General features: G+C 53.8%; 2 protein-coding genes across 2 annotated transcripts in view; one reads left to right on the top strand and one right to left on the bottom strand.

Moving 5' to 3' along the window:
* The window catches only part of CDH23 (cadherin related 23), a 314,789-nt gene extending 308,020 nt beyond the window's left edge, over positions 1–6,769 (top strand). Inside the window, exons 58-68 of the mRNA XM_054382408.1 lie at positions 43–204; positions 315–571; positions 1,686–1,783; positions 1,884–2,004; positions 2,186–2,265; positions 3,314–3,354; positions 3,599–3,659; positions 4,839–4,968; positions 5,048–5,170; positions 5,373–5,486; positions 6,443–6,769. Coding sequence (XP_054238383.1) covers positions 43–204; positions 315–571; positions 1,686–1,783; positions 1,884–2,004; positions 2,186–2,265; positions 3,314–3,354; positions 3,599–3,659; positions 4,839–4,968; positions 5,048–5,170; positions 5,373–5,486; positions 6,443–6,769 — 1,514 coding nt within the window. The remainder of the gene's footprint in view (positions 1–42; positions 205–314; positions 572–1,685; positions 1,784–1,883; positions 2,005–2,185; positions 2,266–3,313; positions 3,355–3,598; positions 3,660–4,838; positions 4,969–5,047; positions 5,171–5,372; positions 5,487–6,442) is intronic.
* A 3,585-nt stretch (positions 6,770–10,354) lies between these two features.
* Positions 10,355–19,916, bottom strand: LOC128968255 (prosaposin-like). Its single transcript, XM_054382652.1, has 15 exons — positions 19,856–19,916; positions 13,810–13,934; positions 13,453–13,530; positions 13,221–13,346; positions 12,811–13,005; positions 12,421–12,564; positions 12,199–12,255; positions 11,932–11,940; positions 11,713–11,820; positions 11,428–11,508; positions 11,125–11,308; positions 10,857–11,029; positions 10,694–10,774; positions 10,481–10,588; positions 10,355–10,390 (listed from the first exon to the last, which is right to left on the bottom strand). The coding sequence occupies exons 1-15, from the start codon at positions 19,914–19,916 to the stop codon at positions 10,355–10,357; spliced, it is 1,566 nt and encodes a 521-aa protein (XP_054238627.1).
* Between the last annotated feature and the right edge of the window lie 1,434 nt (positions 19,917–21,350).

Genomic DNA, 21,350 nt, shown 5'->3' with positions numbered 1-21,350 from the left:
GCCAGCCTGGCCCCAGGTCCCTGTCCTGTCTCTCCCTCAAAGGGGTTGCCACCGATGCCAAGGTGGGATCTGAGCTGATCAGAGTGCTGGCAGTGGACGCCGACGTGGGCAACAACAGCCTGGTCCTGTACAGCATCCTGAGCATCCGCTACATCAGGCAGCACTCCAACGACTCCGAGGAGGTGGCCAACATCTTCAGCATTGGTGCGTACCACACACGCTGCAGGAGCACAGGACCACAGCCAGAGGTGCCCCTGTGCCATTCTCTATGGCTCAGGACCCTAATCCTGGGCTTGTGACTGTCCTTCCTCCAGGGACCCTCGACGGGATCCTGCGAACTTTCGACCTCTTCACGGCCTACAACCCTGGCTACTTCGTGGTGGACATCATGGCCTCCGATTTGGCAGGCCACAATGACACAGCCGTGGTGGGGATTTACATCCTGCGGGATGACCAGCGGGTCAAAATCATCATCAACGAGATCCCAGACAAAGTCAGGCAGTTCGAGGAGGAGTTCATCAGCCTGCTGTCCAACATCACAGGCGCCATTGTCAACACTGATGATGTGCAGGTAACCAGCCGCCTCTGAGGTTGCTCCAGGGGGTAGGTAAACTGGAGGAGGTCTCCATCCACAGAATCTGTGGAGGTCTCCATCCACAGAATCACAGCATCAACATTCAGGTTGGAAAAGACCCTCGGGATCACCAAGTCCAATCGAGAACACTACTCTACAAGGTTCAGCCCTAAACCATATCCCCAGGCACCACATCCACACATTCAGGCTTGCTGACTCCACCACCTCCCTGGGCAGCAAATTCCAATGCCTGACCACTCTTGCCATGAAAAAAATATTTCCTAATGTTCAATCTAAACCTACCCAGACACAGCTTGAGACCATTCCCTCTTGTTCTATCACTGTGAGAAGAGACCAGCACCAGCCTCTCTACAATGTCCTTTCAAGTAGTTGTAGAGAGCCATAAGGTCTCCCCTCAGCCTCCTCTTTTCCAAACTAACCATCCCCAGCTCCTTCAGTCACTCTTCATCAGATTTATTCCCCAGGCCCTTCCCAGCTTCCTTGCCCTCCTCTGCACTGCCTCCAGCACCTCCACATCTCTCTTGTATCGAGGTGCCCAAAACTGGACACAGTACTCGAGGTGTGGCCTCACCAGAGCTGAGTACAAGGGGACAATCCCCTCCCTACTCCTGCTGGACACAGCATTTCTGATCTAAGGCAGGATGCCTTTGGCTTTCTTGGCCACCTGGGCACACTGCTGGCTCCTATTCAGCTGCTTGTCCATTAGCACCCCCAGGTCCCTTTCTGCCAGACAGCTTTCCAGCCACACTGCCCCAAGCCTGTAATGTTGCTTGGAGTTGTTATGGCCCAAGTGCAGGACCTGGCACTTGGCCTTGTTGAATCTCATCCCATTAATGTTGGCCATGGATCCAATCTATCCAAGTCCCTCTGTAGAGCCTCCCTACCCTCACAAAGGATACTGTGTCCGTATAAACCGTAGACACCTCTGAGCTCTTAAGGGGTGGATGCACCTCAGACTGATGTGTATCAAAGGGGTCTAGACTGATGCCATGCCATGCTGGAGGGTTTCCTACTGCTTGAAAACACCTCAGGAGGTGACCCAGGAGCAGACCCTCTCCCCCACACTGCAGAGCTTGCTGTCTGCCCACAGTTCCACGTGGACAAGAAAGGTCGAGTGAACTTTGCTCAGACGGAGCTGCTGATCCACGTGGTGAACAAGGAGACCAACCGCATCCTGGACGTGGAGCGGTACGGCACCTGCCCCGTCACCCAGCCCAGCCCCTGCCCCACGGGGGCTTCAGGAAGCCTCACTAACATCACGATGCCCAAGTGACTCTTCTCTTCCTAGGGTGATTCAGATGATAGATGAGAACAAGGAGCAGCTGAGGAACCTTTTCAGGAACTACAACGTGCTGGACGTGCAGCCTGCCATCACTGCCCGTGCCCCAGATGACCTCTCAGCTCTGCAGGTAAGGGCCCAGCTAGGGCTGGAGATGGCTGCTGCTTGCAGGTGGGGCAATGTCCAGTCTCATCCTCCAAGGAGCTCCATGGCCTGGAGAGTTGTTTTATCCAAATAGCTTCAAGTGGGTACCCACCAGGGGTTGCTGGCTCTATGCCAGCTCTGTGCCACTGCCCTTCTGTCTCCCCCAGATGGTGATCATTGTGCTGGCTGTCCTGCTCTTCCTGGCTGCCATGCTCTTCATCCTCATGAACTGGTACTACCGGACAGTGTGAGTAATGCCCAGGCTCTGTCCTGCCAGCTGCAAAGTCCCCAAAAGTCAGGGGAACCCTGTGTGGCAGTGCCATCAGTGCAAAGGGGGACATCAACATCCCAGCGTCATCTGTGGTGAAACACAGCCTGGGTTCAGAAATTGTCTCCCTTCCTACAAAGTATCATAGAGTCACAGAATCGTTTTGGTTGGAAGAAGCCTTTAAGATCATCAAGTCTAATCATAAACCCAGCACTTCCAGGTCACAACTAAATCATTTCCCTCAGCACCACATCTGCGCAGCTTTTAAATCCCCTCAGGTATGGGGACTCCACCACTGCCCTGGACAGCCTTCTCCAAGGCTTGACAACCCTTCTGAGTGAAGAAGTTGTTCCTCATGTCCAACGTAAACCTCCCCAGGTGCAACTTGAGGCCATTTCCTTTCATCCTGTCACTTGTTACTTGAGAAAAAAGACCAGCTCCCCACCTCACTTCAACCTCCTTTCAGGGAGATGTAAAGAGTGAGAAGGTCTCCCCTCAGCCTCTTTTTCTCTCCCAGTTCTCTCAGACACTCCTCAAGAGACTTGTACTCTAAATCCTTCACCAGCTTCATTGCCCTTCTCTGGATATACTCCAGCACCTCAATGTCCTTTTTGGATTGAGGGCCCCACATCTGAACCCAATATTCAAGGTGTAACCTCACCAGTGCTGAGCACAGGGGCATGATCACTTTCCTGGTCCTACTGGCCACACTATTGATGATCAAGGCCAGGATGCTGGTGGCCTTCTTGGCCACCTGGGCACACTGCTAGCTCATCTTCAGCCAATTGTCCACCAACACTCCCAGGTCCTTTTTCCATCCAGCAGCTTTCCAACCACTCTGCTGCAAGCCTGGACTGTTTTGGTGACCCAAACATATAATGGTTCTAACACTGATATCACTCTCTCCACCAAGCTCACTGCTGTCCTAGGTCCAGGGGCTCTTTGTAGGGTTATTGCAAATCTGTTTCCCTTTCTCCATCCAAGCACCCTCCTTATTTTCTTCCCTGATTCTTTGTTTCTTTCCCAGGCACAAAAGGAAATTGAAAGCCATCGTGGCTGGCTCCACAGGTGAGAAGTGCTGGGGATTCTCAGGGTTCATGAGAAGCTGAGGGTACGGGGGGTACACAACAGGGGATGTCAGCAGGGTGTAAATCAGAAGTGTCCTGCCCAGAGAGACATTTCTCGGTGTCCAGGCTGCATCCCAGCTCATGCCACTGGTGCCTTTTTAGTCACCAAGTTTCCCCCTCTGATATGTGCCACCTCATGGTTTGCTGCTCAGCCACCCTGTAACTCCCACTCCTCCCTTTTGCAGGGAACAGAGGCTTCATGGACATCATGGACATGCCAAACACCAACAAGTACTCCTTCGATGGGTGAGTTCTCCCTTTCCTTCCCCTTCCCTGTTTGCCACCTACAAAGGTGCTCCTGAGAAGGACACCTGCATTTGCAGCCAGGGAAGTGGACATGAATTGTCTCTCTGCTCTGCAGAGGCATGTGGCCAAGGTATGCCATGTGGGACATGACTGGCCCTGGGGCTTGCCCTGAGGTCTTTCAAAGCCTTCTCCTTGGATTCCATTTTGGCTAGTACTGGCCAGGCTTGGAGTTAGCAGAGAGGATGAGCACATCAACATGTCTGGATCCAGAGCAGCCAAATTCGTGCCTGCACAGGACAGGAGGAGGCACTGCAACCTCAGAAGCTGGGCTCTGGGTGGAGTTAGGGATGTTAACTGCCTGAGCCTCATGAGGTTCAACAAAGTGCAGGATTCTGCACACAGGTTGGGACAACCTCCACTGACAACACAGGCTGGAGGACGAAGGGCTGGAAAGCAGCCCTGTGGAGAATGACTTGGGGGTGCTGGTGAGGGAAAAGCTGGAGATGAGCCAGCACCATGTGCTCACAGCCCAGACACAGCCATGTCCTGGGCTGATCCCCAGCAGTGTGGGCAGCAGGTGGAGGGAGGGGATTCTGCCCCTCTGCTGAGACCTTACCTGCAGTGCTGGGGCCAGTCCTGGAGTCCTCAGCACAGGAGAAATGTGGAAGGGTTGGATCAAGGCCAGAGGAGGTCACAAAGATGATCCAAGGACTAGAACACCTGTGCTGTGAGACCAGGCTGAGAGAGTTGGGTTTGTTCAGCCTAGAGAAGAGAAGGCTGCAGGAAGACCTTCCGGTGGCCTCTCAGTACTTAATAGGGCTGACAAGAAAGACAGGGACAGATTTTTTAGCAGGGCCTGTTGTGACAAGACAAAGACCATGGGTTTATACTAAAGGAGAGAGATTCAGACCGGAGAGAAGGAAGAAATGTTTGACATTGAGGGTGCTGAGATACTGGCACAGGTTGCCCAGAGAGGTGGTAGATGCCCCATCCCTGGAACCATTCCAGGTCAGGTTGTCTGGGGCTCTGAGCAACCTGCTCTAGTTGCAGATGTCCCTGCTGACTGCAGGGGGGGGGGTTGGACCAGATGGCATTTAAAGGTCCCTTCCAACCCAAACCAGTCCAGTGTGTGATTCTGTGCTGTTCTTGCACTGATGGCTGCTCCTCTCCCCCGGGCAGGGCCAACCCAGTGTGGCTGGACCCCTTCTGCAGGAACATGGAGCTGGCAGCACAGGCAGAGCATGAAGATGACCTGCCAGAGAACCTGAGCGAGATCACTGACCTCTGGAACAGCCCTGCCCGCACCCACGTGAGACACCACCACCAGGACAACTTCTCCTCATGCCCAACACCTGTGCCACCTCCTCAGCTGCTCTCTCCTCCTGCAGGGAACCTTCGGGAGAGAGCCCTCCGCGGCCAAGCCCGAGGATGACCGCTACCTGCGGGCAGCCATCCAGGAGTATGACAACATTGCCAAGCTGGGGCAGATCATGAGGGAGGGACCCATCAAGGTGAGCAATGAGTGTGGACGTCCTCCACCAAGGGGGTCTTCTCCTACTGCTATGACTTCCAGGTTCACAGCTGCAGCTCCAGAGGGTGATGTTGCTAAAAAAAAAAAAAAAAAAAAAAAAAAAAAAAAGCACTGGGATGAGGCCAGTCCCTCCCACCAACCCACCTTCCATGGATAACTCCTCTCTCTCCCCTTCCACCCAGGGCACTCTCTTGAAGGTGGTCCTGGATGATTACATGCGCTTGAAAAAGCTCTTTGCCCAGCGGATGGTGCATAAGGCCACCGCCAGTCAGGGAGACCGCTCCTCGGTCTCGGAGGTAGAAGGGGTGGTGTGCATGGGCATGGGGAGACGTTTGCTGTGCCCTCTGGGATGCAGTGTGTTTTCCTGACCCCACAGGCTGCAGTCACTCCCCACATCCGTGGTCCCCATCACTCAGTGGTACCACCAGTCCCTGCTTGGGCAAAAGGAGCCAGACCGTTTTCCACTGAGGCTGCTGGTTCCCCACAGTGCCCCAGCTCTCACGACCCCTCATGTTTCCTCTGAGCACCAGCAGCACCCTCGTTTTTGGTCTCTCCCACCCCAGGAGAAGCTCCTCTCTTTGCAGAGCCCACTGTCCATCACCTCCCTGTCTCTCTGCTGAGGCTGGTCAAAAACCTGTGAGTGCCTGCACACACATGGGGACATCTTCCCTCCCCGTCTGCTCCTCTGAGATTATCAGCCCAGCAGATTTTAGAGGCAAAAAGGATGGGGCAGAGGGTTTTAGTGCAAGAGGGCTGGTGTGGAGGGAAGCAGCTCCTCCCACAGCCTTTCCCCTCTTCATGGGGGGCAAAACCTGAGGTAAAGAGAGCAGTGGGATAGGAGACGCGTTTCAGCCCTTCTGCCCCCATCTTTCCTTGTCCATATTCCTCTCCAACCTCATTCAGCCTTCCATTAGCTCTTTTCCTTGTCTGCTTCCTGCCTCACCATCCCTCATACAATCCCAAATCCCCCCAAACCCCTCCCCTTGGCTGATGTGGGGGCTGCTGCTGGACCCACCACCCAGCTGGCATCAAGTGCCTGAGCTGAGGTGCCTGCCTGAGGAGCAAGGGATCCAGCTGGAGATCATCATCATCACCCTGGTGGATCCTCCTCACCACCCTCTTAGGCTGCTTCCGAAGGGGAGTGTCTCCTCCCTTCTGCTGGGCTGCAGCACTGCAGGAGGTTTGGAGACAGGGAAGCCAGGATTTGCTCTGACTGCAGTGGTGATTCTCCTGCTCCATGGCCCTTTTGCAGCTGATCCAGAAGGAGCTGGAGGAAGAGGAGGAGGAGCGCAGCCCCAGCCAGGGCAGCCTCCGCTTCCGCCACAAGCAGCCGGTGGAGCTGAAAGGCCCTGACGGCATCCACGTGGTACACGGCAGCACGGGCACGCTGCTGGCCTCCGACCTCAACAGCTTGCCTGAGGACGACCAGAAGGTGTTGGGTCGCTCGCTGGAGACTCTGACCGCCGACTGCGGGGGCTACAGCGACCACAACGCCCGCACCGAGTCGGCCAAGTCCACCCCCATGCACAAGATGAGGGAGGTGATCATGGAAAGCCCGCTGGAGATCACCGAGCTATGACGAGCGCTGGTGGCGCTGATGATGATGATGCTTCTCTAGGCAAGCCGGGGTCGGCGGGGATGAAGCACAGGACCAGGGGAGTGTGGCATGGGCTGGCAGCACCCCAAGACCGGCGCTTGGCCCCCCCCATCCCCTGAAGAAGGGAGTCGAGGCCAACCGGTGCGGTTGGCTCTGGCAGCCTTGGAGAGCCTGGCCCCGGGAAAGGGCTCTCAGGACCAGAATGCTTTTACTCACCTGTCATTTATCCATGAAAGCATTAATTATTTTTTTTATTTTTCTTATTAGAAAGGGAGGAAAAAAATTGTTTTTTATTAAAAAAAAAAAAAGAAAAAAGAAAGGAAAAGAATGGAAAGAAAAAGAATGGAAAGGGAAAGAATGGAAAGGGAAAGGGAAAAGGAAAGGGAAAGAAGGGAAATGAAAAAAGAAAAGGAAAGGGAAAGAAGGGAAATGAAAAAAGAAAAGGAAAGGGAAAGAAGGGAAATGAAAAAAGAAAAGGAAAGGGAAAGAAGGGAAATGAAAAAAGAAAAGGAAAGGAAGAGAAGAGAAAAGAAAAAAGAGAAAAGGAGAGAAAAAAGGAAAAGAAAAAGGAAAAGGAAAAGGAAAAGGAAAAGGAAAAGGAAAAGGAAAAGGAAAAGGAAAAGGAAAAGGAAAAGGGAAGAGAAAAGGAAAGAAAAAAAGACAAGACAAGAAGAGAAAAGCCAAGCAAAGACAAGACAAGAAGAGAAAAGCCAAGCAAAGACGAGAAAAGAAGAGAAAAGAAGAGAAAAGAAGAGAAAAGAAAAGAAAAGAAAAGAAAAGAAAAGAAAAGAAAAGAAAAGAAAAGAAAAGAAAAGAAAAGAAAAGAAAAGAAAAGAAAAGAAAAGAAAAGAAAAGAAAAGAAAAGAAAAGGAAAAAGAAAAAAGAAAAGAAAAAAGAAAAGAGAAAAGACAAAAAGAGACTCTAAATCAAATCCAATGAGTCCAGGCTGGACAGGGCTGAAAGCATGGCAAAGGTGCCACCACAGCATCCCCCAAGCGTGGACTGGGGACGAGCAGCTGTCACACCTCCTCCTCAGCCAGGGGCACAGGGAGAGCTGTGGCAGGGTGGTGAGAGGCCGAGCCCGTTTGGCATTGATGTCACCTTTCCAGCAGAGGAAAGACCCAAAAAGACAACCCCAAACCGAAGACATTTCTCCATTTTGCTGGCTTTACCAAAACGTGTTGCAACATGGGAAAAAGAGAAAGACTGACCACAGGGAGGGGGGGGGGGCTTCTGGATGTGGAGTGCTCGTGTGTGTCTTTTCTGGCCCTTTTCTTCCCCCTCCTCTTTTGCTTTTGGGTTTGTTCGTTGGGGGGGTTGTTTCCAAGCGTAACCTTGTGGAGAGTTTCGGGCACGGTCTGTTACGGGACTCAGAAATACACTGTCTATGGCTTTGGGTAACCTCCCTGTGTCAACCTTCCTCCCCACCTTCATCACTCCCAAACTGCACATCAGCTCCTTTCCCCTCCAGACCCTCTCTTGTCAGAGTCAGCAGGATCCTGCTGCCCAAAACCCAAATCGGGGTGGGGGGGGCAATGTGGAACCATGATTCCCTTCAGCATGGTGGCTGCTCCATGTGCACACTGGTGGCTGCTCCATGTGCACACTGGTGGCTGCTCCATGTGCATGTTGGCAGCTGGCTGAGCCAAGCCTGGTTCCCCAGAAGGGAGAAACATCTCCAAAGGCTCTGAGGAGACATCATTGTGGCCTTCCAGTATCTGAAGGGGACTACAGAAAAGCTGGGGAGGGACTTTTTTAGGGTGTCAGGTAGTGATAGGACTAGGGGGGATGGAGCAAAACTAGGAGTGGGTAGATTCAGATTGAGTGTTAGGAAGAAATTCTGCCCCATGAGAGTGGTGAGACACTGGAACAGGTTGCCCCAGGAGGTGGTAGAAGTTTCATCCCTGGAGGTTTTTAAGGCCAGGCTGGATGTGGCTCTGAGCAACCTACTCTAGTGTGCTCCCATGGCAGGGAAGGGGCGGGGAGAGTTGGAACTAGGTGATCCATGAGGTCCCTTCCAACCCTAACAATTCTATGATATCAAAAGTCAGCATTTTGACCCTTGCTTATAAACATGCTTGGCACACAGCAACTGTCCCTCCATCCATCACCTTCATGAGATGCCACCTGGGTGTTGGTGCACCCTGATTTGGAGGGAAGCATTCATTATGGAATCATTGAACAATTTTGGTTGACAAAGACCTTTTAGGTCATTCAGTCCAACCACTATCTAGCTCTGCTAATTCTAATGCTAAACCTTGTCCCTCAGCACCACATTTCTGCCTCTTTTGAACACCACTAGGGATGGGGATTCAATCATCTCCCTGGGCAGGCCTGTTCCAGTCTTTGAGAACCCTTCCAGTAAAGAAATTTTTTTCTAATGTCCACCCTAAACCTCCTGTGGTGCAACTTGAGGCCATTTCCTCTCATCCTACCACTTATCACTAGAAGAGACCAACCCCCACCTCACCCCAACCTGTTGCAATGAGGTCTCCCCTCAGCCTCCTTTTCTCCAGGCTGAACAACCTCCTTTTCTCCAGGCTGAACAACCTCAGTTCCCTCAGCTGCTCCTCACCAGCCCTGTTCAGCAGAACCTTCACCAGCATCGTTGCCCTTCTCTGGACCTGCTCCAGCACCTCAATGTCCTTCTTGTACTGACAGTCCCAAAACTGAACCCAGTAAACCAGGGACCCCCACGAGAAAGAGGAGGGCAACAACCAGCTGGGCTCACGGGAAGAGTTTTATTTGTGGTGAGATGTTCCCGTGCCCACTCAGTACTGGATGCCATGGGCATGCCCTCACCCACAGCTGGGAGGGACAAGCCAGCACCCCACTGCTCCTTGGCACCACAGCTGAGTCAGCAGAGGACCCCCCGGCAGGGATGTGTGCATGAAAGGAAATCTTTGCCCCCAGACTCACTCATTTTTTTGTTCAGAGGATAGTTAAAATATCTCTATACACCTCCAGCAGCTGGTTGGAAACCAAGTCAGTGTCCTGCAGGAGTCCTGCAAAGCCAGGCACTGCAGGTAACTTAAATCCACTTTGTTTCTTAACAGGTGACTGGGGAGGGGAAATAACAGTAAAAAGACACCCCAATTTGCAGAGGGACCAGCAAAGGGCCAGGCTTGCCAAAAGCCAATGAAACCTGTGATGTGACCCTGCCAACAGCCAGGGCCTGGGGCCCACTGACTGGGCAGCAGAAACCAGCCCAGACTATGGGGATGGATCCATGTTGCAGGATCTGGGCTTTATGAGTAGTTCAGAGTGGGATTGGGATGGAGAAGGGGAGGGACAGTAGGATTTTGCAGTCAGCCCAAGAGACAGCAAGGCTGAAACCCCAAGTCCTGAAAATATGAGAGCCCCTTAACCTGATTTGGAAATCTAAGCCCCAGGAGTGGAAAAGGAAGTGACAGAGGTGGCTGGGGCTCCTCACAACCCCTGTCAGGGTGGTGAGGCTGGTGGGCTCCTGCCATTGCTGTCCACAGGCAAAGGCGAATCCCAAGGGAGGGTGTCCAGGATCCTGAACCAAACCATCAGGGCAAGCCTGGCCAGATGTTGAGGCGGCTCCTAGTTCCATAGGTGACGCCGGCAGTGCTCGACAGCCTGCAGGAGAGATGGGAAGGGATAGCAGGGGGAGACAGGGACCCCCAGCACCTCACCAGCCCAGGCAAGGGGGACGTGGCTGACACTTACATTGCACTCAACTGCTGTGGCCATGTTCTTGCACCAGTATTGTGGGCCCCAGACACAGGGGTCTGAGCCCAGGAGATCCTCCTCGGGTGAGTCACAGGCTCTTAGTTTCTGCATTGCAAAGGAAAAAGGTGGAAGAGGAGAGGCTAAAAACCCCCATGAGCACCCTGAGACCCTGCTGCCATCATGGTATGGGTTGCCCCATCCAGCACTTACAGTGCAGACGAAGTTGGGGTCCATCATCTGCACCAGAAGCCGCACAGCCGCCGGCTCGTACTGCACCACGAGCGCCTCGCACTGGGAAGGAGAGAAGGGCTGAGCCCGGCGGAGGGTTGCCAGGGGGTCCATACCAGGCTGGGCGCTGCCCACTCCAGCTCACCTTGCCTGTGAAGGGTGTGGGCAGAAGCTCGCAGCCTTTCTCCAGTATGTCCCCCAGCTCTGCCAGCGTCTCGTTCTTCAGCAGCTCGTTATCGAAGTAGGTGATGATGATCTGGCAGACGTTGCAGAAGCCGCCCGCGCCCACCGCCGTCAGCTGCTCCATCGACGCAGCCCCTGCGGGACAGGGGGAGGGGGCCGTAAGCACGCCCCTATCACTCCGCTTGCCAGGGACGTGGCGTCTGCGTGCCACGCGTGTGCCCTGGGCTCACCTGAGTGGGCGTCATCGCTGCGGGGGCAGCAGCGCAGCATGGTACAGATGGCCGCCGGGTCGGTGGCCTCTAGCAGCATGATGACCACAGCTTTGCCGTAGGAGTCCACGAAGTCCTTGCACTGCCCGATGACGCCATGGGGCAGCATGTAGCACACCTTCTCGATGTCGTTCACCAGTTGCTCCTGCCGGCAGGAGACAGGCAGAGGGAGCACCCCTTCCTTGTTGACCACTTTGCCCCCACCCCCATCTTTCCCAGGCCCGCCCCCACCATGCATCCCCGGACGGCAGCAGCATGGCTCACCTCCGTCACGTTGTTCTCCAGGAGACTCTCAGCTGCCTTCACAGCGAACTGGCACATCTCACACAGTGGGTTGGTCCTTTCCTCAGCCTGTTGGGACAAGGTGGTGGGGCACAGGCCAAGCCCCTCCAGAGCTGCCACCATCCCAGCCAGCAACCCACATGAAAGATATTCCCCAACTTGGAAAAATGCAGATGATCAGGGACAAGAATGCAAAATAAGGCTTCCTCCTCCCAGTGTATTTGGATTTTAAGGAGCATGGGAGAGTCAGGGGTGGTCCTCACTTACCCTCAGTGTGCTCAGAGCCTTCGTCACCTTCTCCGTGAGCAGCGTGTGGAGAGAGAGCTCTGAGGTGGAGGAGCAGAGTCCTAGGTGGCCACACAGCTCCATCGGGTCCTGGGGAGAGAGAGATCCCGAACTGGGCAGGCATCACCCGCCAGGAGGGTGAGCCTGTGTCCCCCACTTCCCCGTAGAGGGTGACCCATGATGGGTGTGGGTCTTGCTTACCTCAGCCAGCTGCCAGTGGAGGGGCCGGAGAAGAGCAAGAAAGAGTGAAAATTAAAAAAATAATAATAATTACAGTGATTGCAAACCAGAGAGAGAGGGAAAACATTCACAGATTTGCAGGAATACAAAGCAGGGGTGGGGAAGGGATGGTAATTAACAGAACTAGAGCAGCGCCCTGCACTTCCTGATGAAATGCCCTTGTCTGTGCCACTCAGGTCCCCCTTATCACCCACCCTCAGCACCCCCAGGAGCCATTTGTTGGCTTACCATGAACCGGAGCATCTGCGTGGCTGTGGCTGCATATTCGGTCAGGGAGAGCTTGCACTGTGTGTGGGAGACACAACATCAGCGCCCAAGGGTGGGTATCCCACTGCTCTGCCAACCATGCCCAACCCCTTGGGTGCTGCTTGAGAGCCGGCGGCTGCAAAAGATGTGCCCGTGCCATGGTGGCATCAAGGAGGGAGCCCAGCACGGTGCTGGCAGCCTTACCTGCTGTGCCAGGTCGGGTGCCAGGCCCTCACACGCCGGCTCGAAGTAGGCAGCCAGAGTCTGGGTGAAGCCAGTGTTGGTCACCAGCCCCAGCTTCAGGGCAGCCACCAGCTGCAGGCAGTCCCCACACAACTCTTCTGTCTCCTGAGGGAGGACAGGAAAACATTGGTGTCCTCCAAAACACAACCCAGCAGCCTGCCTTTGCAGGGCTGGTGTTTAAGTGCCAGTTGCAATCTGGGGCAACTTTTTGTCCAGAATCATTCTGGTTCCCCCTTGCACCTTTCACTATCCCAGCCTCAGACTGGTGCCACCCCAATCTGATGCCATTTCAGCCACGTGGTGGGTGACCCCCATCCTTGAGCACCATCAGTGGTACTTGTGCCTGTGTACCTGGGCCTCACCACGAGGCAGGTTCTGAGGGTGGAGCAGGAGGGGCACGTTGGCAATGAAAGGGGCAACCAGGTCGGCGAAGTCCTGAGTGTGGCCCTCGGGGACTGATGGAGGCTTCTGGAACTTCAGGGCCCCTGTGGGGTTCTCCCGGGGCTGGCACATCTTGATGGTTCCACACACCACCTTTGGGTCTGACTGGAGGAGCAGAAAGGGGGGGACTTGAGGCTGGGTCTGCCCCCTCACCCTGCTCCCCACTCCCTGCCTGGGTCATCTTCATCCCCAGGTCATTTCCTTCCCTGTTACCATCTCACAAAGATTTTGTCCCAGGCTCCCTTGGTCTGCAAACCCTCCAGAAATCCCAAACCATGAAGAAATGGAAACACAGGGAGGGTCCTCCCCCTGCCAGTTACCAGCACTTGCTTGCCCAGCTGGACAAGGATGAGGATGCCAGTGTCCACCATCTTCTTGCACTTGACAGACCAGTCTTGGAAGGGCAGGTACTGGCATCTCTTATCCAAGAAGTGCCGCAGCTTTTCCTAGGGGATAAGAAGAGGGCTCAGGGCTGGGTTGGGCCCCACAGTGTAATGGGACACACACACAGAGCCCCCATCTCCACACACACCTTCTCTGGCCGTCACCCACCTCAGTGCGGTTGTCCTGCAGGATCTTGCCCACTACGGAGACCAACACCTGACAGAGGTGACATGGGATCCCCTTCTGCTGAAAAACAGGATGTGACACATCAGGATGCTGCCATGGCACCCACACCCCACACTTGCTTCCCAAATCCCAACTCTCCATCCCCACATCACTCCCCCCAAGGAACACTAGGCTATATCATGTGGGACCCGCTCATTTTTGTCACTCGCCCTGCAGGCGCATTGCTGCCCAAGAGCATCATGGCGGGCAGACTGGGATTCTCCCACCCAGCCTCCAATTTTGGAGCAAAATGGGTGCATCCATCCATCCTCCTGCAACCCCCACTCCTGGTGTGGTTACCTCCAGGGCCTTGTCCCAGACAGTGATCTGGCAGAGCTCCAGTGCCCCACACTTGGCTGCTGTCACCGCATCACGGCACCAATCCTCTGGCCGCTCACTGCATTCCGGGAGGGGGCTGGCCCCAGCTGCAAGGGAGCAGAGGAGACCATAGAATCATAATCATAGAATGATAGGGGTTGGAAGTGACCTCTGGAGATCATGTAATCCAACTCCCCTGCTAAAGCAGGGGTACCCACAGCAGCTTGCCCAGGATCACAATGATCAGGTGGGGCTGGAATCTCTCCAGAGGAGACTCCACAACCTCTCTGGGCAGCCCATTCCAGAGCTCCAGCACCCTCACACCTTCTGGGTTATGGTTTGTATCCATTGCCCCTTGTCCTATCACAGGGTAGTGCTGAAGCCTTGGGGAACCCTGAGACTATCATCTCCTGTCTCACACCAACCTCCCCACCAGCACCTTGATACCAGGGTGATGCTCCTCGGCCTCTTGCCCTGGGTTTTCACAGTGGTGGTGGGGTTGTTGCTGCCACCCAACAAGATCTGGACAGGCTGAGAGCTGGGTGCAGGCAAACCTCATGAAGTTCAATAAGGACAAGTGCAGGGTCCTGCATCTAGGGATGAATAACAACAGGAACCAGGACAGGTTAGGAGCTGCCCTGCTGGAAGGCAGCTCCACGGAGAAAGAACTTGGAGCCTGGGTGAATAGCAAGTGATCCATGGCACAGCAATGTGCCCTTGTGGCCGAGAGCGCCAATGGGATCCTGGGGTGTAGTAAGAAAAGTGTGGCCAGCAGGGCTAGGGAGGTTCTGCTCCCCCTCTGCTCTGCCCTGGAGAGACCACACCTGCAATACCGTGTCCAGTTTTAGGCTCCCCAGTTCAAGAGACACAGAGACCTTCGAGAGAGAATCCAGCAGAGACCCGTAAGAATGATTAGGGGACTTGAGCATCTCCCCTATGAAGAAAGAATGAGAGCCCTGGGGCTGTTTAGTGTGGAGAAGAGAAGGCTGAGAGGGGATCTGATCAATTATCAATAGCTGAGGGGTGGGGGTTAAGTGGAGGGGGCCAGGATCTTTTGGGTGGTGCACAGTGATAAGAGAAGGAGCAATGGATACAAACTGGAACAGAGAAGATTTCAGCTCAACATGAGAATAAACTTCTTTCCAGTGAGGGTGACAGAGCACTGGAACAGGCTGCTCAGAGAGGTTGTGGAGTCTCCTTCCTTAGAAACTTTCAAAACCCACCTGGATGCATTCCTGTGTGGACTACCCGAGGTGATCCTGCTTTTGGCAGGAGGGTTGGACTGGGTGATCTCTGGAGGTCCCTTCCAACCTTTAATGTGCTGTGACACGCTGAGGAGGTGACTGCTTATAAACCCAGCCATAAACCCTGCAAACCTGCAGCTGAGCCCCACGCAGCAGCTCGGGAGCCACGCCACAGCTCCAGGTGATGGTTGAGCAACCCACCTTTTTGGGTGGAATTTGGTTTCATGGGTTTTATCTCCTCCCAACGACAGCATTTTCTCCTGACTGAGGCTCCCCGGCAGCGTGGCGCAAGGCCCGGGGGGTGAATCGCCGCCTTGGCATGTCAGGAGGCATTGGCGATGGGGCAAGAGGGGATTGCCAGAGGGGGCTGCACCCACCCAGAATGCCAGCAGGGAGGAGGCAAGGAGCCAGCACAACCCAAGCCCTCCACTGCCTGGCTTTGGTCAGTAGCTGCTTCTCAAAGTTAGGAGGTAAGTGGGGAGGAGAACATCAATAGCTAAGCAGACCCTGCTGCATCCCCTCCTGCAGGTGGTGCTTCCAAGCAAAGCACAGCTCCCTCACCTACCCCCAGAGCATTTGCACCCACCTCCCAGCCCTGGCCATATTTAGAAGGCTGGACTTGATGAGCTTAGAAGCCTTTTCCAAACTTTACATATTTATAAAGGGTGAGTGCCAAGAGGATAGGGTCAGGCTCAGCGGTGCCTAATGACAGCACAAGGGGCAATGGTGGAAGTTGAGGCGTAGGAAGTTCCATGGAAACAGGAGGAAAAGTCTTTTCCCTGTGAGGGTGACAGAACACCGGGAACAGGCTGCCCGGGGAGGGGTGTGTGGAGTGTCCCTCTTTGGAGATATTCAAACCTGCCTGGATGTGTTCCTGCGTGATCTGGTATAGTTGATGCTGCTCTGGTAGGGAGGTTGGACTGGATGAGTTTTTGAGGTCCCTTCCAGCCCCTAACATTCTGTGATTCTATGATATTTGGTGGTTGACTAAGAAGGGTGTGACCAGCAGATCAAGGGAGGTTCTCCTCCACCTCTACTCTGCCCTACTGAGGCCACATCTGGAGTATTGTGACCAGTTCTGAGCTCCCTAGTTCAAGAGAGACAGGGACTACTGGGGAGAATCCAGCAGAGGCTATGAAGATGAGGAGGGACTGGAGCACCTCTGTGTGGAGGAAAGGCTGAGAAACCTGAGGCTGATTAGCCTGGAGAAGGGCAGACCGAGAAAGGATCTCACCAATAGTGATCAATACATAACAGGTAGGAGGGAAGAGTATATGGCCAGACACCTGTCAGCGGTGCCCAGTGATAGGACAAGGGGCAATAGGCACAAACTGGAACCCAGGAGGTTCCATCTGAACACAAGGAAAAAAATTTCTTTGCTGTGAGTGTGCAGAAGCCCCCAGAGCAGGCTGCAAAAACTGGTTGTGGAGTCTCCTTCCCTGGAGAGTTTCCAACCCCACCTGGTCATTGTGATCCTGGGCTGGCTGCTGTGGGTGACCCTGCTGTAGCAGGGTGGCTGGACTGGATGAGCGCCAGAGATCCCTTCCAATCCCCACCATGCTGGGATTCTAGGATATGACTTTGCACAGCAGGAATAAAAGCCAACGCAGAAACTGCTCCTTCAACCTGCCCTGCCCTTATCAAGCTTCTCCCCAGACACTGCTTTTCCTGCATGTTGGATTCTGGCACCACCTTTGTCTCATCCATGAGACATGTTGCTGCAGCAGCAGCAGCTTGAAATACCTGGGATCACCCAACAAGTGTTTAATGGTGAGAGGGCTGACAGAAGGGATCTTTGGAGACCCCCCTTACCAGCCTTGCCCACTCCCAAAAGCGCTGACACAGCTCAGTGGGTGCCATTTCAGCCCAGATTACCCCATCGGGTGACAGCAGCAGTAAGGCAGGAGCAAGCCCCAGGGCAGGGCGAGTTCCCCCCCAGTTTCCCATGCAGGGCTTCCCACACACTGATCCAGCAGCAGCACCATGCCTTGGTCACCTCATCAGCTGAGAGACAGAGATTTATTTTTGTAACCCTGGCACCAGCATCAGGGCAAACAGGAATGGTGAGTCAGAGGAGATGTTAAGGGGCAGCACTAAAAAAAAAAAAAAAAAAAAAAAGACAATGGAGAAGAAGGGAGGAAACAACCTCACAGCTTGTTTCTGAGATGGTCCTACCTGACCTAGAGATGTAGGCATCTCTCACAGCCCCATGCTGGAGGCTGTACCAGCAGGGTAAGGATGCTGCCAGCAACAGCAAAGAGTCATAGAATTGTTTCAGTTGGAAGAGACCTCTAAGATCATCAAGTCAATCCAAGACCACCATGGCCATTAAGCCATGTCCTAAAGTACCATGTCCACATGTTTCTGGAACACCTCCTTGGACAGCCTGTTTCAATGACTGACCACTCTTTTCCATAAGGAAATTTTTCCTTATACCCAACCTGAACCTCCCCTGGTGCAGCCTGAGGCCATTTCTTCCCCTATCACCTGATACTAGGCAGAAGAGACTAATCTCCACCTCACTCCAACCTCGTTTCAGGTAGTTGTAGACAGCAATGAGGTCTTCTCTCAGCCTCCTTTTCTCCAGACTGAACAACCCCAGTTCCCTCAGCTGCTCCTCACCAGCGCTGTTCTCCAGACCCTTCACCAGCTTCATTGCCCTTCTCTGGACATGCTCCAGCACCTCAACGTCCTTCTCACAGTAAGAGGCCCAAAACTGAATCCTGTATTTGTGGTGCAGCCTCACAAGTGCCCAGTACAGGGGCACAATCATGTTCCTGCTCCTGCTGGCCCTCTAAAAGTGACCTGTGGTTTGAAGCCCTTTCTGCTCCCCCCCATTTGATGCTTCCTCCTCATTCTGCTCAAGCTGCAACTCACATATCAAGTGCTGGGCCAGAAAATAATGAATGTGAACCATAATGCCCAACTTCTAAGAGCAGGAGGAGCTTCCCAAGGTGGAAAGCACAGCCACAGGGCAGGCAGCTGGGGCAACCAGTACCGCTGGAGCTCTCCTCCACATTTCAAAGCCCTGCTGGAGCCACCTCATGCTGCTGGGCACCCAGACACCAGACGATGCCATTTTTAGAAAGCCCTGGCACAGAGCAGGGATGGTCCCAGTGTCACCATGGTGGCCCCAGGTCAGCCAGGACTGCCTTGTCTCTGGGCTGCTAAGCCTCCCTGGGTGAGGTGGGCTCTGCTCAGTGTGGGATGCAACACCAAGCTCCAAACCTGGCGGGGCTGTGCCGGCATTCCACGGAGCCCCGGAGCGTGCCGGCTCAGCCGGCAGAGCCTGGCGAGCAGGTTGTGACGTAAAGCCTGGGGGTGGCGGCGTGGGCTCCAGCGCCCCAGTTCCCGGCCTGGTGCACACCCCTGTTACAGCAACACCATAAATAATGCTCTTCCAGCAGCAAAATCCTTCTCCAAGGCTTGTGGCCCCATAGTCCTACCAGTCGCACCGCACCGTGCAGCCGAGCCACCCTCACACGAGCTGCTGCCGGCTCCCAGGGCAGGCATTGCCCAAAGGACGGACGTGCTGAGCCTGGGTGAACTTTCCTGCTCTGCCTGTTGCTGGCTGGAACACCTCAGCATCTCTTCCCCCATCACCAGGCTACATGTGCGCAGTCACAACTGCTCCACCGCAAAGTCCATACCTGGGCAGGTCACGTTGGAGGAGCCAGATGGGCCAAGCCTGGGCAATTAGTGTGGCAAAGGGATTCTTCCCTCTAAAAGGGGTTTCCTTCTGGCCCACAAGAGCAGGGCTCCCCAGCTTCCCTGAGGAAAGTTCCCCTGGAATATGTGATTTCCCCTCAGGCAAGGGATGGGGGTTGGAAAGAGGCTCTTCCCACCTTGTTTTCTGGGAATGGGAGAGGTATGAGCCAGTTATCACAGAATGGTAGGGGCTGGAAGGGACCTCAAAAGATCATCCAGTCCCACGCCCCTGCCAGAGGAGGACCACCTAGAGTAGGTCACACAGGAATGCATCCAGGTGGGTTTTTAATGTCTCCAGAGCAGGAGCCTCCACAACCTCTCTGCACAGCCTGCTCCAGGGCTCTGTCACCCTGACAGTGAAAAAGTTTTTCCTTATGTTTATATGAAAACTGCGACTTATGGCTTTCACTCTTATCATGGGAGATGCCTAGGGGACAGCAGCAGAAGCTGTTCTGCAGGAGAATTTGCTCACAAATTCCCAAATCCTCAACGATGAGAAATCTCCAAAAGGACACAGGGTCGTGACATTGCGTTCACCTCCCTACCCAGAGCTCAGCAAGCCACAGCAGAAGCAGCTTCCTGACTCCTGAACCTCATACAAGGCCTCTAGGAAAAGGAGCAGCTTTGTTCAGGTGAAATGATGGTCCCTCCATCACACAAGGATAACAACATAGTGTCCCCAAGCTCACACATTCAGATCCAGGTCCCAGCACCAAGTTCAGTAGGAAAAACAGCCCTGTCTCCACCCCTGCAGAGATGTTCCATCAACTGACTTCCCTCCTTCCATGCACCAGCTCCATCCAAATCCCTGCTCCCAGAGAAGGGAAGGAGGAAACTTCTCTTTGCCCCAAGATCACTGTTAAGGGTAGAAGACACAACATTCACATCTAAGATGGGCAAGAGGCAAAGCAGTCAGTGGTGCCACCTTCCCCAGCTCTCCTCTGGCCTAACTCCACCACCACAACAGGAACAAAGAAGTAGGCTATGGAGCTTAAACACTGCAACTGTGAACAGTTTCGGGGTTCAGAGGGGTCTTCTGGGCTGTCCTTGAGTTCTACCCCCAGGCCTGGCCTTACCTTGGTAGGAGCCCAGGCACACAGAAAGGATCAGCACCCAGCCACTCCATTTGCTCTCCATGCCGTTCCTAAGATAGTCCTCAGTGGCTGGTTCCTCTCCTGTGCTGCTCCCAGTCTGAGGAATCTTGGATGGGTTGGGAGAAGTAGTGAGAATCCACACCTACGCAGGGCAATTACCACACCCCTCTCCTTACACCTTGATTAAAATCATCACCAGCCTGCAAGTGGAGGGAGGGACCAGAGCCAGGCAGGTATTCCCGGGAGTCAAAGCCAGCCCAGAACCTGCTGCTCAACACTACCCTCACCACTTGGCAGCAAAGGGCAGGAGAAGTGTCCTGGTGCCATGTGACACAACCATTCTCTCTGCTCTGCACCCAGCAGAACATTAGCCCTTAGAAGAAAGGTCAGCAGCAGAGGGATTAAAACAGTAAATTCAGGACCAGCAAATTGATGGTGGATTTAGAGGTCACCTTACAGCATTAAGGGAAAAAAAAAAAAAAAAAAAAAAAAAAAGAGAAAAACAACATTTCATTCAGACTAAAGCAAGGAACGAAGACAAAGAGAAAAAGCCACATTAAATGCAACTCAGCACTGAGGCCTGGCAGGAGGCAGCTGCAGCAAGAACTCATCCCCAGCCTGAGCACAGCAAAGGAATTGCGACACGGGGCTGTTGCCTCACACCAGCGTTGCGTGGGGCCAGAGGAGAGCGTGGTGGTGGCAATCCCTGGCAAGATGCCTCTTGAACCTGCAGCTGGCTCAGTACAGCAAAGGCCTGATAGGACATGCACCTTGTGAGGTGATGGCAACACAGTAGGAACCTGGACCGTGTCATTCAGCGACGTTCTGGGCCATGCCTTCTGCTGGCTCTGCAGCAAAGGGGAACCTAATCAGATGCTTCAGCAATTAGCACATAAGGAAATGAAACACAAGCTTATCGGTTTACAGGAGTTTTTATTGTTCATTAAGGAAGCTCTTGTGCAAAAATCAAAACAATGTTCTTTAGAAAGCAACTGCACATGTGTCCCCCCCCCAGCACAACTCAAGCGGGTCAGGTGCCACGGTCCACAGGAAAAGGAAAATAAAAATAAATGAAGAGACTCCCAGAGCTAGCACAGGATTTCCCCTGGTTCACCTCCCCTGACACAAATTCTTCCCTACTACTAATCCAAGAACATGAAAACCTCACTGACCTGCAAGCATCAATCCATCCCAGAAGCTTCACATTAATAAAATGTCATCCAGCCTAAAAGATCCAAACCCATCCCACATAGCATGGTGTAACACAACCTGTACCCCTAGGGCAGCAGCATGGGAGAGAGCCCATTTCCTATCTACCCCAGCTGGGATATCACTGCTGGAATCACTGCACAAGCCTGCCAGGACAGAAAGCTGCAGTTGGTTTACATCTCTAAGGGAAATTAGCTTGCTTTGTTTTAGTTTAAAGCCATTGCAAACAGGAAGGACACACCAGTATTGCCCAGACTGGGCCCCATCA

The sequence above is a fragment of the Indicator indicator genome, chromosome 7, assembly GCF_027791375.1.
Source record: "Indicator indicator isolate 239-I01 chromosome 7, UM_Iind_1.1, whole genome shotgun sequence".
Taxonomy (NCBI): domain Eukaryota; kingdom Metazoa; phylum Chordata; class Aves; order Piciformes; family Indicatoridae; genus Indicator; species Indicator indicator.
This window is presented reverse-complemented; position numbering and strand designations above follow the sequence as displayed.